Source organism: Pseudochaenichthys georgianus, chromosome 15 (genome assembly GCF_902827115.2).
Source record: "Pseudochaenichthys georgianus chromosome 15, fPseGeo1.2, whole genome shotgun sequence".
In the NCBI taxonomy this organism is placed as follows: Eukaryota; Metazoa; Chordata; class Actinopteri; order Perciformes; family Channichthyidae; genus Pseudochaenichthys; species Pseudochaenichthys georgianus.
In genome coordinates this window covers 32,932,565-32,949,188 of record NC_047517.1, presented here as the reverse complement: position 1 = coordinate 32,949,188, position 16,624 = coordinate 32,932,565, and the positions used below count along the sequence as shown (strand labels likewise).

General features: G+C 41.6%; 1 protein-coding gene and 1 pseudogene across 1 annotated transcript; one reads left to right on the top strand and one right to left on the bottom strand.

Annotated features, from left to right (window-relative positions):
- Positions 1-568: 568 nt before the first annotated feature.
- Positions 569-1,683, top strand: LOC117459427 (fructose-bisphosphate aldolase A-like; the record flags this gene model as incomplete). The annotated part of the gene is made up of 3 exons (XM_034100207.2): positions 569-791; positions 884-1,083; positions 1,241-1,683. Coding segments are annotated over 3 exons (516 nt in total), but the record flags the coding sequence as incomplete, so codon positions are not given.
- A 940-nt stretch (positions 1,684-2,623) lies between these two features.
- LOC117459334 (chymotrypsin-like protease CTRL-1) lies at positions 2,624-11,105 on the bottom strand (annotated as a pseudogene).
- Positions 11,106-16,624: the final 5,519 nt, after the last annotated feature.

The following is a 16,624-nucleotide window of genomic DNA, read 5'->3' as shown; positions in this document are numbered from 1 at the left end:
GTAAACAAACGATTTAAGAAGGCACACACAGACTGCTATTCATTTTCATCTCATCATGGCGATCTGGAATGATGCAAACGAAGACCTGCTCATCACCTTGATCCAGGAGAGGCCAGCTCTGTATGATATTACGGAGAAAAGATACTCTTCTTCTTCTCTGTCTTCGGTTGTTGCCTCTTTTGAATGACGAATACACACTACCGCCGCCTGCTGGTAAGAAGAGTTATTGCCACTCATGCACTGAAGTCGGTGCGGTGTGTTCCCGTGCGACACATGGCCAAAACGCAGGAGAACACGGCCAGGCAACAGCCGACTTCAGCGTCGGCTAGTCCTCTGGTGACTGCTTGGTGTGTCAGGGCCTTTAGAGAACTCGCGGCTCGCCTCGAAAGTAGACGAGAGTAGCCGATCGCAGCTGGGGGAGGTGTCAAAAAGCTCGTCTTAAGTCGGACAGCTCGGACTCGGAGTCGGCTTGACTGGCTGGGTTTGCAATGGCGGAAATTCCATTTTACCCACTGTAGACAAAGGTGATCTCCATTGATTTATATTGATTTATATAGGTTTGCGGTGACCATGCGGTGACCATGACCTGAAGCGCTGCCAGTACGTCACTGAGAAGGTCCTGGCTGCCGTCTACAAGGCCCTGTCCGACCACCACGTCTACCTGGAGGGAACACTGCTCAAGCCCAACATGGTTACTGCCGGACACTCCTGCTCACACAAATACACCAACCAGGAGATCGCCATGGCCACCGTTACTGCCCTGCGTCGCACTGTGCCCCCTGCAGTCACTGGTAAGCAGGATGCACACAATACTGCCTTGTTGAGTTGCACACATTTGCCAACTTTGCTAGCACAGCTAAACACTCATGCTCTTCCTGTTTAGGCATTACCTTCCTGTCTGGTGGCCAGAGTGAGGAGGAGGCCTCTTTCAATCTGAACGCCATGAACCAGTGCCCTCTGCACAGGCCCTGGGCCGTGACCTTCTCATACGGCCGTGCCCTGCAGGCCTCTGCCCTCAAAGCTTGGTGCGGCAAGACGGAGAATGGAAAGGCATGCCAGGAGGAGTTCATCAAGAGAGCTCTGGTATGTATGAATAATATTATTTAAAAGTTTGTACGTCTATAAAAAAGTGTTGTGTTACACAGAAGCCGCAGTAGAGTGTTCATAGAACTGTATGGACTGCAAGCAACCCCTTTCTGTATTGTGCATTAAGTAATATTGTGCTTTTTGTCTCATACAGGCTAACAACCTCGCCTGCCAGGGCAAATATGCTTCCTCTGGAGCCAGTGCTGCCGGCGCAGACTCCCTGTTCGTGGCCAACCACGCTTATTAAGCATGGACACTCACCGTTTCCCTCTTCGCCTTCTTCCCATTATTAGTACCACCATCACCATGAAAAAGGCCATGTCACCGATTGTGAAAATGCTTTTAAAGACCAGCACTCGTACAGGATATTGGTAGAAAGCGAAGGAGAAGACCTTCCATTTGGGTACTGCTGCAGCCAGGAGATTCGTAAAAAAATGTCTGCTTCCATTCCCTTTCCTTTTATTTTTAAAACGTTTAAACCTGTTTTCAGGTGAAGATTCCCACATTGTTTTTACATAACTTGTACGATTTCTTTTAAATTCACCAAGTGCAGTATATGATTAATACTGGTACCATGGAATAAAGAATTTGCCCTAACCTGTTGCTTTACTTCCTTTTTGAGTCCTTGCTAAACATTATATCATGCAAACAACAGTTCAAAGCTGGAGCCTACTTGGGCAGGTAATGTTAGCCTGAAAATGCTGAACATTTTTAAGCGGTCTGTCGAATGATAAGAGAGGCAGCAAATGTATTGCAATAGATGTGACGTTTCATTTCAGGTTGCAGGCTGACAACAGCGCTTTCATTTAAAACTGCAGGTTGCTACACTAATTAATGTGATATGTCATCAACGAATACCCTATATGCAAAGTTTATGTTGCAACAACATTTCAGAAACGACTCTCCTAGTGGGAATGCAACGTGGTTTAATTAATCTCTTAGGTAGCTAACACAAAGATCAAGATCTTTAATGAATTTCCCATGACAATGTTTGTCATGGGAAATTCATTCCGGTAAACCACTATCACTTTTTCCAAAGGGGCCACCAACATCAACAGAAAATTAAAAGATCTTTGTAGTGGCTTTTCTGAAATAAGAGCTATAATTGCAAGTTCATGTTAACTGTACACATTTTAACATGCTAACACTAAAATGTACTAACATGCTTCCAAACCAAACATGTTCATGCTCCTAGCAATACTACTACCAAAAAAAAGCTTGGTTCTGATCCGGCATACAAAGGCACAGTAGCCTACTTTATGCACAACCATGAGTGTAATAAGAAAGCTCAGTTAACATAGCTGTATTCTTAATTATCATTCACTATAGGGAAGGAAGTCATTATTGTGGTAGGTTACATGTCTTGAAGCGAGTCGTGCTCCACCTTAGTCAAAATGACTATTCAGTTCCATGGTGTGAAGTTACATACAACTTAAATATTATGCTATATTGTTCATATCTGGAATCAAAAAATATAGAGAGGTTTGTGATCTTTTTTGAAAGAGAAAAACAGATCATCTTTTATTATTTGCTTTAATATAGGGTGTTGTAGTGCAACTGACAACAAGAATGGCTCTACCATTAGTTATTACAATCATTGGTATTTTTGAATTAAGTTTGTAAGTACAAAAAACCTTTCCACAGAGACAAAACCATGCTCCAAAACTACAGTGATGGAACTGATGTAGTACATATAAGTAGAATGTTAGTCAAACAATTTAAGAGACAAACATAACCCAACACAACAGAAAAGGACATTGAGAAGTTGTTAGCGCATTGCAGCACTATGGAGCTACAGTGTGCTCTAGGAGCACTGTCCCAACAATGACAATCAATGTAAGCTCAGTAAAAACAGTTGTTGCTGTGGAAGTCGTATTTGGAGCTTTTGTGGGTGAACTGCGACACTCGAAACTGTTGTCTTGGTCAGTGCCGTTGGAGGTGAAAGTCACAAAGTTTACCTTCGCCCCCGCTACTTGATCTATTACCCAAGTCTCGAACTCAGACACTCGGGCGTAGACTTCAGGGAAACCAGCTGTAGCACACGGTATTCCAAAACTGGCGATGCCAGACTGGATCCACATTGAGGCTTGTTTGCATTGCAAAGGACCACCGGAGTCCCCCTGAAAAGAAGGGACAAAACAAAAACTGTTAGATGATTGTCATTTGATTTGGGTGCAACAAGATCATATTTCTCTTTAATTAGTTTCTCTCTGTGTCCTCTGGCTGCTTTGCCTCAACTCTCTGTGAGAATGTGGCTTCTTAAGCAAAATTGTTAACTTTAACAAGTTTTTGTTCAAAAGTAATGTCCTTAAAAAGAAATGCACAGTCGGGGCAAACAAAAAAAACAACACATCTTACATTGTGTTGCTTTAATAGCAACAAAGCAAATTAGCACAGCTAATACAAGGGATTGTTTTTACAACCTGACATAGGCCTTTGTTCTCTTGTCCCGCACAAATCATTCCATTAGTGATGTTAATGTCTGAGCGGTAGATGCAACCGCACTGCTTTCCTCCAATGACAGGAACCTGAACCTCTTGCAGCGAGTAAGCGCTCGGTAAGGCCTCTGTGAGAGAGAGTAAAAAATCAGAAGACAGACACACTTTTAATTTTCCTTCTTTTGCACACTTTTAATGGATTGTTTTAGTATTCTGGGACAAGCTGAACAAGACTCAACAAGTCTTCTGATAATGCAATTGTTTTTGTACCTCAAACATTAATAATTGGCAGGGGTGGGACTAGCACAAAATGTGATGTGAAAAAAAGGGGTGTGGATAGAATATAAACTGGATAAAGCATTTTTTCCTTATTCATCGTCTAGTTTAAATTGATGTTTACTGTATATATAAACTAAATATTGAACAGAAACAACTACTTTGTTTTAACATGATCTATAATCTCTCCAATCAACATTTATTATGGATTCAGGGGAGGCGTGTGGCGCAGTGGATTAGTGTGGTGGTGTTCGGATCAGGGTAGCACAGGTTCAAACCCCACTGCAGTCAGCATGTCGTTGTGTCCCTGGGCAAGACACTGGGCAAGACATCTCCTGTGGGGATTGCCCACAGTATAGAGCAGGGATGGGCAACTTTGATGATGGTGGGGGCCAAATAATGTATGTACTGGCCACCAGGGGGCCGCAGATTCAATTGGAACACACAAAAACACAAATTCCACGTATTGTATGTAATTATTAACATATACTAAGTTTGACATTTTCATTGATATGTTTCTATCTTTAAGGGAACATCCTCTAATAAGCTCACAAAACAAACATCAGTTCACAGAAATGTTATTTAATTTTTACAAGTGGCATGTTTGTATTGAACAGGTTATTTAACAGTGGAATACAACTTTTAAACTATTGGAAAGTGTGCATTAAGATTAAACAGTAACATGACATAAACATGAAGTCAGACCCCCCCCCCCTCCTCTCAGATCTGCCCTCTCATCCACAGCAGAAAGCTGCGCTCACAGCTGCTCAGCCCAGCCGCACACCTGGGGCCTCTGGAAGCGGCGGGCGAGAATAAACCCTGCTCTAACATGACATAAACATGAACACTAACCCAGACATTAGTTGTCTAACTGGAATTTAAGAGACTTGTAGCCTGTCTCTGCTGACGCACAATAAGGGGAATGTCAACATCGATGCCAGTGCATCCAAGCTGCATCAGATGAAACAGCGTTTCGTCTGACAGTCTGTTTCTCTCTTTTGATTTGATGTGCTTCATCATGGAGAAGTTGCTCTCACATATGTATGTGCTCCCGAACATGCTGGCCTGTTTAAGCGCAACATCTCTCAAGAGAGGGAAGCGGGTCTCGGGCAACAGTCTCCAAAACGACACTCCCCTCTCATTCCGTTTCATTTGGAAAAATAAGTCACCTTGTAGTTCGCACAGTTCCATTTGTAGTTCAGGTGGCTGGTCATTCACACCCGCTGAGATGGGGTCAGTGAAAAGCTGGATTGTGCCTCGCATGTCGTGGAAATCCTGAAAGCGATTGTTGAATTGATCCTGCAACATTTTAAGGGCTTCTCTGTAGCGGTGGATCGTCATCTCACATTCGGCCAATTCGGGGATGTCATTGCGCAGCTCTCCACATGCGGGGAAGTGTGTCAAATTCGGGGGATCTGACGCAAGGTTATCTCTGAACAGGCCGAGTTTCATCTGAAAACTATTCACATGACCAAAAAGGTCGGACACGGTCTGATCTTTGCCTTGCAACCGGATATTCAAGCAATTGAGATGTCCACTTATATCAGTGAGAAATGCCATGTCACAGAGAAAGTGTGGATCCCTCAATGTGTCACAGTACGCACTTGTATCCGCAGTAAGGCTGTTCTCCAAAAACACGGGAATTTCGAGCCGCAGTGCGTAAAACCTCTCCAGGCATTTACCACGGCTCATCCACCTGATGTCTGTGTGCAGCTGTAAATCACCGTAGGCAGCATCCACCTCCTCTAGAAAGGCTGTGAATTTCCGATGATTTAGAGACCTGTCCCCCCCCCGAATCAGATTGGTAACTTTTGTTACCACATCCATGACATGTGTGAAGTTCAGATTCTTTGCACAGAGGGCCTCCTGGTGTATGATGCAGTGCAGTATCGGGCAATCCACACCACTTTGACGGAGAAGTCCAGCGAAGCCAGTGCGCCTTCCTTGCATTGATGGAGCCCCATCAGTAACAACGGCAGATAGCTTGTCAAATCCACCATATTCGCTGACAACACCCTTCACTGCCTCGAAAATGTCCGATCCCTTTGTTGTGCCATGCAGTGGTACAAGTTTTAATAGTTCCTCGTGTACATCAAATGACGCATTTATTGATCTTGCGTACACCAGTAGCTGGCTAACATCGGTAACGTCTGTACTCTCATCTAACGCTAACGAAAAGTATGAACAGTCAGACATGATTTGTTTCAGCTTTCCCTCCACATGACTTTGAATGTTAAAAATCCTGCGAGTCACTGTGCGTCGGGAGAGGGACACAGTTTCAAAATGTTTAGCCATTTTCTCATTTCCAAAGGCGTTAGCCATCTCAATCGCGCATGTTTTCACCAACTCTCCTTCTGAAAGTGGCTTCTTTGCTTTGGCAAGCTGGAGTGAGACAGCATATGATGCTTTCAGACTTGATTCTTGGACACTTGTGACCTGGGTGAAAAAGCACTGTTGTTTTGTACTTTCCCTTTCAGGTCCGCTAGGATCGCTGCTCTGGCAGCCCCGGTGTACCTGTCATATTTGTCCTTGTGCACAGTGTTGTAGTGGCGGCTCAAGTTGCTTACTTTCATGACAGCAACGGTCTGCAAACATATTAAACATTGTGGTTTACCCCTGAATTCAGTGAAAAGATACTCGTTCTCCCACTTTTCTTGGAAAACACGATTTTCCTCAAATATCTTTCTCTTGCTCATGCTGACATCCACATAGGGCCGTGTTCATATGTTACCCGCTCTATCGAAATCAGTCGGAAGTAGCAACCAACGGCTGATTTCAAAATAAAAGTGGATTTGTGTAAAAAAACTAGTTTTTCGGGGTTCGTTACAGTTTGTTTTCATCTGATTTCAAATAAATACAGTCTTGACTTTTAGAATATTAAACTCGTTTTGCCAAATTCAAATTCATGATAAATACAACTTTGAAGCTTGTAACGGCATAATTACAAGCGGAGAACGGAGTAATTTAACGTCACAGCAGGCATAACAACAGCCGGTGTTTCTTGTGAGTTTCCCCCGGGAAACAAACACAATACACACAAACACGTCACAGATTATTTCGCGGTATTTGGCTGCCGAACGAAATCACATATCAGTAATATAAGTTAAAAAAAATATATAATTTTTTTTTTTAATTAAAAAAATATATAATTTTTTTTTTTTAATTACCTTGTTTTCTAAATTGATCCGAGGGCCGCAAATGGCCGCGGGCCGCCATTTGCCCATCCCTGGTATAGAGTATGTAAGTCGCTTTGGATAAAAGTGTCTAACAAGTAACATGTAATGTAATGATTCAGTTTAATTCAGAGAGAGCAGGAGAGGTTGTCTGTTAGCAAGACAACTAGTTTGCAATAGTTCTACCCAACCAAACTAAAACAGAAGTGCTGTGCTTCAAGGTTCATGCTAGGGTTAGCATGTTAGCATACAAATACTCACCATCCTTTCCTAGCCCCAACCTGTGCCCCAGCAGGAGGTGGAGTTGTGAAACTGGCTGGAGTTACTCGCCAGGCATACAGGTCTGATGTAGTCATTGAAACTGACTGCGCTGCTGAGCTTCATCAGTGCGATGTCGTTGTTAAACAATGTGTTATTGTAGTCCGGATGGACGATGATCTGGGACAAAGTGCGTTGAACCTCATGAACATTAGGTCCGGACTGAGTCTCTCTTCCAAAGTAAAGAGTATATGAACTAGGTGTGACACTGGAAAAGAACGGGAAAATGAATAAAGACCTCTCCTGAACACATTTTGACACAAAGAAATGTATGGTTGCACATTGTCAGGGTTTGTAATTTTAAGAGTTGCAGGGTCCTTTACACTTGTTTTATGTGAGAAGGCATTTGGTGTCTGGAGTTTAAGGTGGTTAAAAGTCTGCACCAAGGGTTACAAAACAACATAATGGTGGCTTGGTTTTTTGTGTTTCTGCATGACGTGACATTTTTAGAGAATTTTTGTTTTTGTTTACCTTTACTCTTTGCTTACTGTTTAACAACAAAGACAGCCTTTGTGAATACCATTGACTCATTACATGTGTATGTATGTATGCTTAATGTGCATTGCAGCCACAAAATAAAACACTCTACTACTGTAATGCTTATGTGAATCAGGTAATGGCCACCAATTGTTCGAAGCTACAAGTGATAACGTTTTAGTATAGAGTTGGAAAAGGCAACAGATGCAGGTAGTAGGATATTATATTACCTCATAATGCAGTGGGCTGCTGTGAGGACCCACTGGTCACTGATGAGGGTCCCTCCACAGAAGTGACGTTGCCCTATATTGTGCATGCTGACCTGCCAGGGCCATGACCCGGCTGTGGCATTTCCACCACCAACTACCCTCGTGTTCAGGGGTGCTACTCCACAATCTGACAGAGACAACTGTGTGTAATTAATAATATACATTCAAAATAGGCTAATACATCCGCTTCAGGTGTGTCGGATATTAAAGGAATGGTATGCTCATGACACTCATTTTTAAAAAATTATCATCCGATAAAACAGACCAGTCTCTGCCAGTCTCTCTTTTTTTTTTTTAATCCGATGACATTATCAGTGATTTTAAACTGATTATATACCGAAATAACATCAACACTGTGGGCGCCGCCATTTTCCGGACGTGACGTAATCCATGCGTTTGGTTTTCGAAGACACGTTGATCTCCATGTTATTTACTGTAGTTTCTCTCTTCAAATATGCCTCACTGTATCGCGAAATATTGCCATAATTCGGATAGGAACAATCCACGGAATGCTCGGTTCCATCTGTTGCCAAAAGGTAAGCATAAGAAGTACATTCGGAGGCAGTGGCTAGCGAAATGTGGCCGGCCCGAACCGAGAGATTTACAGGCTCATGTATGCAGCGAACATTTCACATTTCCGGACGACTACTCTGAGAGTATGATCAAACATAACATGGGATTTAAAGAACAACCATTACTCAATGGAGATGCAGTACCATCGGTCTTTCTGGTGTCATCACCGACCAGGACACCAGTTCGGCCAGTAGAGAAATCGCCCTCTGCAAGTGTGAAGCGACGGAGGAGCAGAAGTAGTGCTCGGAGTAAGAATAAGGTATGTTATAGCACATTTCCATTGCAGCGGCTAGCCCCGTTTTAACGTCCAGGCCAGGACAGTTTTTGGTGGCCTTTCCATATAGCGTAGTACCGGCTAGTGTGTATTTCCCCCCAGTTTTTCCGGCCCCATAAAATCGTGATTCTATGGCCAGGGACAACGAAGCTGAGTATGCTAAACTATAAAGAGGGAATCGCTAGCAAGGGTGGTACTACATGCATACATATAGTATCTTATATCATCTTCCCATTATACACACATGCATTTCCAAACATTTGGACTACCTATGTTGCAAATGTATTATCTTTTCAATTTATACACGGCATCTATTGCACGTCTGTCCCTCCTGGGAGAGGGATCCCTCCTCTGTTGCTCTCCCTGAGGTTTCTCCCATGTTCCCTTTAAACTGTGGGTTTTCTTCGGAAGTTTTTCCTTGTACGATGTGAGGGTCTTAGGACAGAGGGTGTCGTATTGTCATACTGATATGTATGGATGAATTCCCCCATCCAATCTCTTCACATTGGTCAAAACTTGTTCCTCTGCTGACGAGTCCGAACTGAAATACTCCACCATGTTTCCGTGTGTTGACAAAGTGAACGCATGGATGACGTCACGACCATCACGTGACTACTGAAAATGGCAAACATGGCGGCGGCCAGACGGAATATACAGGTCTTGATAAAAAAGAGCTATAAAATCATTATTTACCGGGGAATATCGCTGATTTCTTCAGGGTATGGTTTAAACATAACGTTTCACTAAATACTGAAGTTTTGATTAATTATCTAATGAGTGGACCATTCCTTTAAGGGCCCCGGCACGAAAGTTCCACTCAAGACTCATTCGACTTTGAATTGGTGAGTTACCATGAATATCTAAGTAGGCAATACGGACCAAAATTTGACTTAATTAACATAGGGGTCTATGGAGATTCACTCCCTTCTGCAGCCGGCCTCTAGTGGCCACTTGATGAACTGCAGTGTTTGGCACTATTTTTGTCAATGTCTTGTTATCCTCAGTATTATTTGGCTCTATAGCGTAATTTGTCCCTTTAAGCCTTCAACCCAATCTTGGCTGAATAGGTGGTTATTATTGATGAATACCTTAGTTGGGACATTGTTGCTTTCATTAAAGGTGGGGTAGGTCATTTTGGAGAAACCAGCTCGAGTGCACTAGAATTTGAAAATACACAGCCGGAAACTATCTGCCACTTCCTCACAGAGCCCCTCCTCCAACACACAGGAACGCGCACATGACCAATGACTCATGAGGGCACGAGATACGTTTGTGCACAGATGGAAGGCTGACAGGCAGGCAGGCCATCCAGTTACTTTAGCCGGGCCGGCTAAAATGATTGGTCGTGCTTTTTACAGCATTACGGCTTCCACAGATGACATTTTTTTATGGATTTTTTGTCAAAGCACTTAAGATATTCATTGCTATCAGGATGTTAAGAGAATTCCATGGAATATAACAAAAAGTGTATCTCGAGCCGGTTTCTCAAACTTACCTACCCCACCTTACTGTCGATATACAAGGAAATAATTTACAGAACAACATTTAGATTTTCGGATGGTTTTAAATTCACTTCTGGATTGTAAAAATGTGTTTTAGGGAAAGAGGAAAATGTGTAGGAATGTCCCAGAAAAAGCTGGAGGAAATGGAGTGCCGTTTTAGATGTGTTCATTGTTAAATGTTACTGAACTCACCCTGCGCCTTTGAGCCTGTAGAGACACAAGGAAGAGAGAAACATGAGTTAATAATGTGTGCAGAAGTGTGTGTGTGTGTGTGTGTGTGTGTGTGTGTGTGTGTGTGTGTTTAATTGTTAGGCCTAAATATCTCGGCAGACGTGTCAGACAGTGTTATGTTAACAGGTGTGTTGACAGGTGACGAGGCTGACAATAACCAAGTTATTGCAAGTCATTCTCTCAAACCCGTTTGAAAACTTGAATACACCTACCTATGATTTACAATCAATTAAAGATAATTATTACCATTTCAAAGACATTAATTCATTTCTCTATAAAATCAACGAGACAAAGCCCCTGTCTTTATAGAGTTTATATTCAATCTTTATCCTAAGATGTTATTAAAAACTAAAAATAACCTCTAACACTTGGACAATGGACAATTTTCTGGTAAAAGCTCACCTTGCCCAGTGAGGACTGCACACATCAGGAGCGTCCACACCGTCCAGGCTGCCATCCTGTGCTGTCGATACATTTGTCAGTAAGCGCAGAGAGTCCCGATGATTAAGTCTCTCATTGCCATCCCACAGATGATGTTATACGCCACTCCCTCCTCATACCTGTTTTTCTTGATTGCTCAGCTGAACATGGAGTAACTCCATCCATAATTTTAAAAAAACATGTTAGAGATAACATTAGTTAATATTTCTAGATAACCAATGAATGTATGACTTTATAATTGTCTAAATTATATAAATGCGACATGAGATTGTGTGGAAACCACCAACGATATTCAGGAAATATTAGGTGTTTCCTCTATTTTCCAATCTCTACTCTAAGCATTGTTGTATTGTATTTACCTTTCACCTATGAAAATAGTATTGACCTTCTAATCTAACACTAGGCAGAAGTAATTTTACCAAAATATCTAAAATCAACCCTGTGATCCGCCATTGTTGTTGTTGTTGTTGTTGTTGTTGGCGAAACACATCACCAGCAATGACGCGGGGAGAGCAGTAGAGTTGGGGAGAGGTGGGGCTATTGCGTCATCGTTATCAGGAAATGATTGTATAGGGCATAGATACGGAGCCGTTTGGCCCCCCAGAGCGTTGCGTCTGCAGATCTACCCACCTTGGGACCCGTTATCGTTATCTGCGTTTCCCTGTCGGTCTCGTGTGGCCGAACTGTCTATAAGATAGAGAACTGTAGCGGATACAACCCCTTTCATCTTGGTGTGGCTAGGCCGCTAGGGCCTTAGAAACGTACTCTTCCAGTATGTTTTGTTTCTCACTATTGCTTAACCTGAATGCTGATTGCCATACTTCACCATCCAGGTAAACAAGTTTAGCATATTTAGAGAAGACACTTGTGTGTCAAGAACAGGAAATAGCTTTGTTGACATAAAAGTGTGGTTGCTTCTAACCAGAAGGATTTGAAATATGTGGCGCAGTGCCACACAAATACAGAAGTCTTTTCAAATGTGTTTACCTTCACTATCGTGTGAATCTGATTTCAGTTTGTTTAATGTTGGCTAACATGGCTTGTTTTACACATCGAGCAAACTTTAAGCCAACCACATACAGAGGGGCAAAAAAGTATTTAGTCAGCCACCAATTGTGCAAGTTCTCCCACTTAAAAAGATGAGTGAGGCCTGTAATTTTCATCCTAGGTACACTTCAACTATGAGAGACAGAATGGGGGGAAAGAATCCAGGAAATCACATTGTAGGATATTTAATGAATTAATTTGTAAATTCCTCGGTAAAATAAGTATTTGGTCACCTACAAACAAACAAGATGTCTGGCTCTCACAGACCTGTAACTTCTTCTTTAAGAGCCTCCTCTGTCCTCCACTTGTTAACTGTATTAATGGCACCTGTTTGAACTCGTTATCAGTATAAAAGACACCTGTCCACAACCTCAAACAGTCACACTCCAAACTTCACTATGGCCAAGACCAAAGAGCTGTCAAAGGACACCAGAAACAAAATTGTAGACCTGCACCAGGCAGGGAGGACTGAATCTGCAATAGGTAAGCAGCTTGGTGTGAAGAAATCAACTGTGGGAGCAATTATTAGAAAATGGAAGACATACAAGACCACTGATACTCTCCCTCGATCTGGGGCTCCACGCAAGATCTCACCCCGTGGGGTCAAAATGATCACAAGAACGGTGAGCAAAAATCCCAGAACCACACGGGGGGACCTAGTCAATGACCTGCAGAGAGCTGGGCCCAAAGTAACAAAGGCTACCATCAGTAACACACTACGCCGCCAGGGACTCAAATCCTGTAGTGCCAGACGTGTCCCCCTGCTTAAGCCAGTACATGTCCAGGCCCGTCTGAAGTTTGCTAGAGAGCATTTAGATGATCCAGAAGAGGATTGGGAGAATGTCATATGGTCAGATGAAACCAAAATAGAACTTTTTGGTAAAAACTCAACTAGACGTGTTTGGAGGAGAAAGAATGCTGAGTTGCATCCAAAGAACACCATAGCTACTGTGAAACATGGGGGTGGAAACATCATGCTTTGGGGCTGTTTTTCTGCAAAGGGACCAGGACGACTGATCCGTGTAAAGGAAAGAATGAATGGGGCCATGTATCGTGAGATTTTGAGTGACAACCTCCTTCCATCAGCAAGGGCATTGAAGATGAAACGTGGCTGGGTCTTTCAGCATGACAATGATCCCAAACACACTGCCCGGGCAACGAAGGAGTGGCTTCGTAAGAAGCATTTCAAGGTCCTGGAGTGGCCTAGCCAGTCTCCAGATCTCAACCCCATAGAAAATCTTTGGAGGGAGTTGAAAGTCCGTGTTGCCCAGCGACAGCCCCAAAACATCACTGCTCTAGAGCAAGGGTTCCCAAACTTTTCAGCCCGCGACCCCCAAAATAACAGTGCCAGAGACTGGCGACCCCCCACTATCACGTGGTGACTGGAAGAAAAAGAAAAACGTGTGCACAGGACGCACGCACTAATAGGCTATCCAAACACGCGCATAACGACAACACACAAGAACAGAACAGCCTGACAACCATGATATGATTTTACATATAGCAATTTAATATAAGATAACAGCAGAACTCGTAAGTCAAAGTAATCTCCATGGAAATTAGGAGAACATTGTTGCGGTGTAAACTTTAAAGACATAAACTGTAGTAAACATATGAACATTGTTGCGATGCATATTTACATTTGGGGAATACGCTATGTTTCAGCGTTAATCTCACCTAATGACATACTTGTCAACCCTCCCGATTTTCGCGGGAGACTCCCGATTTCCAACCCAGTCTCACGGCATTTCGTGTTCACCAACACGATTTTTAATCTATTGATTCGTGTTCACCATCACGATTTGCCCCTTTTTTTTCGTGTTGCACAGCACGATTTTAAAAGCAATGTATTTCTACTGGTAACGTGTTTCGTGCCTGCAGGCTGCAGCACGTCTTTTTCTCCGGTCGGGTCGTGGAAGACCGGAAGCTGTGTGGTTCATAAAAACATGTTCTTACTCAATATCAAGCCACAATTATTGCTTTTATTTTAAATCGTATAATTTCGGACTTTTGTTGCCGTCTGTGAGGAAAATAAATGGGGCTCAGAGCCTCAGGATACTGAAATCTGTATTTTTAAATATTTCTTTCCTTCTAATTTGTTATTCTTTTCAAAATAACACACTGTTATTTACTCACCAATAACACACAATTATCCTTGCTTTTATTTATTGGTTTAATTCCATAATCTCGGGCTTTTTTGGTGTCCGTCAGGAACTGAATTTCAAAATAAAAATAACCGGAAACAGACGTAGGCCTATAAGGGACATTTTGAGCATCATTGCGATTGTCAACATTTCTGAGTTTAGGATGGCCGAAGACACTACACTACCCATAATCCCCAGCTATCGTTTAGGACTACAGTTCCCGTAAGGTTACGCAGAGCGTCAAACAGCTGTGTGAAATGGAACGAAACCATGCCAGACTATCCAAAACTGGAATCGAACACCCCTCCAGAACTACACATGCTGGCTATTGTGTTTCGCAAAATGTTCTATCTCTACTGAACGTTTTCGTTTTTCCCACAATTAGAAGTTGCCATTATTAAACACATTGGTGTTATCAAATGTAAAACATATAATTAATAAATGGGTGAAAATCACTTGTGTCCATAATGCGCAGCATTATATTAATGCCGTATACCCACATGACAGCTCATTGCTACTTTGTAATTCTACTCCACTACAATTCAGATGTTAACCTGGTATTTTTACTCCACTGCATTTATTTGAGTTACTTTGCAGATTCTGATTAATTATGTGAAATATAAACAACCCTTAAATCAGACTTTAGTTACACGTGATCTGAGTAAAATTCAGGTAAGGTGATTGTCAAGTGCCAACAATCAGGAGAGATATTTGATAGTTGGTGCTTGAGAAGACTAAACATGTATCTGCAATTGACATGAATGGAAACAAGTAATAAAGTATATTCATTACTCGTTATTCTCTACTAATAGTTAATTAAAGACTGTATATTATGGCTATTTTGCACATCCCTTTCAAGATTTTCAAAGGTTTATTGACATATCATACACAACTACGGTGTAGTTATGCAATGAATGAAAAACGTGGGTCACAGGTTCCTCAACAGTGCATTACAAGACATCTATCAATATGTGTGTACCTCCACCATTAAACTGTCATATTCTGCACATTTCTTATTCTATCTACATACATAAGAGTATAATTAATGTGTATAATATCAGTTAAAATAAGTGCTTCAACATAGTTAACATTGCAGGAAAGCAATATATTAGACGTTAATTGCTTTGTCAGGCTTAATATTTAATGTTTAAATAAAGGTTAATCCGTTTTTCTGTTTTGCACCTCCTCCTATTAATATCTGTGTACATCCTGCACTAAACTGTTTTATTGTAGAGATCACTTATAGTATCTTCTTGATTTTTGATATTCTATATTTCTATATTTATACTTTCCCCCTATGAAAGTAGTACTCTTAATATTTTTGTAATCAAATATAACACATACAAACAATAATTCAATAACGTGCTTTAACCACTAGGAGGTGCACACAGCCATAATAACTTTGTATTATTAGTGTGTATGTACAACATCTGAAGATGTATAGTTTTATGCTTTCACATCATTTTACAGCATATTGCTATACTATTTCAGACTCAGTATTTACATTCTTACATTCAAAGAAAATCAGTAATATCTTTGAAAACTACAGTCCTTTTCTATCAGCTGTGCACCGTTATGGTGTAAATATAACCTATCTATGAATTAGATCAAATGTAAAAGTCAGGCGAATTAGTGTTGATACTGCAAGGAGACGTATTGTGTGAAGAGAAATTGAAGATGTTGTTTAATTGTTGATATATTTATGATCCACGTCAAGTATTCAGTTTCGGCGCCATTTCTTCCAGTTTTTCCAAAGGTCTTCTCATCAGGGCTCTCTAAATAAAGAACTACGGCAGATCTGTAATATGTAATGCAGCCGAACCGTGTATTACAATGCCGTTATGTGATGACTTTCAAAGAGAAAAGCAAGAGCACTCGGAATTAAGTATTATTTTATACTTTTAAAATGTTTTCCGGATTTCATATAATATAAACACCAAATCCCAGCATGCATTGCGGCTAACACATCCAATCAGCGAGCTTAAAACCATAGCTGAGGATCTTGGGTAATCGCTCGAAATGCTACGTCTGTTTCCGGTTATATTTATTTTGAAATTCAATTCCTGACGGACGCCAAAAAACCCCGAGATTATGGAACTAAGCCAATAAATAAAAGCAAGGATAATTGTGTGTTATTGGTGAGTAAATAACAGTGTGTTATTTTGAAAAGAATAACAAATTAGAAGGAAAAAAGATTTAAAAAATACAGATTTCAGTATCCTGAGGCTCTGAGCCCCATTTATTTTCCTCACAGACGACAACAAAAGTCCGAAATTATACGATTTAAAATAAAAGCAATAACTGTGGCTTGATATTGAATAAGAACATGTTTTTATGAACCACACAGCTTCCGGTCTTCCGCGACCCGACCGGAG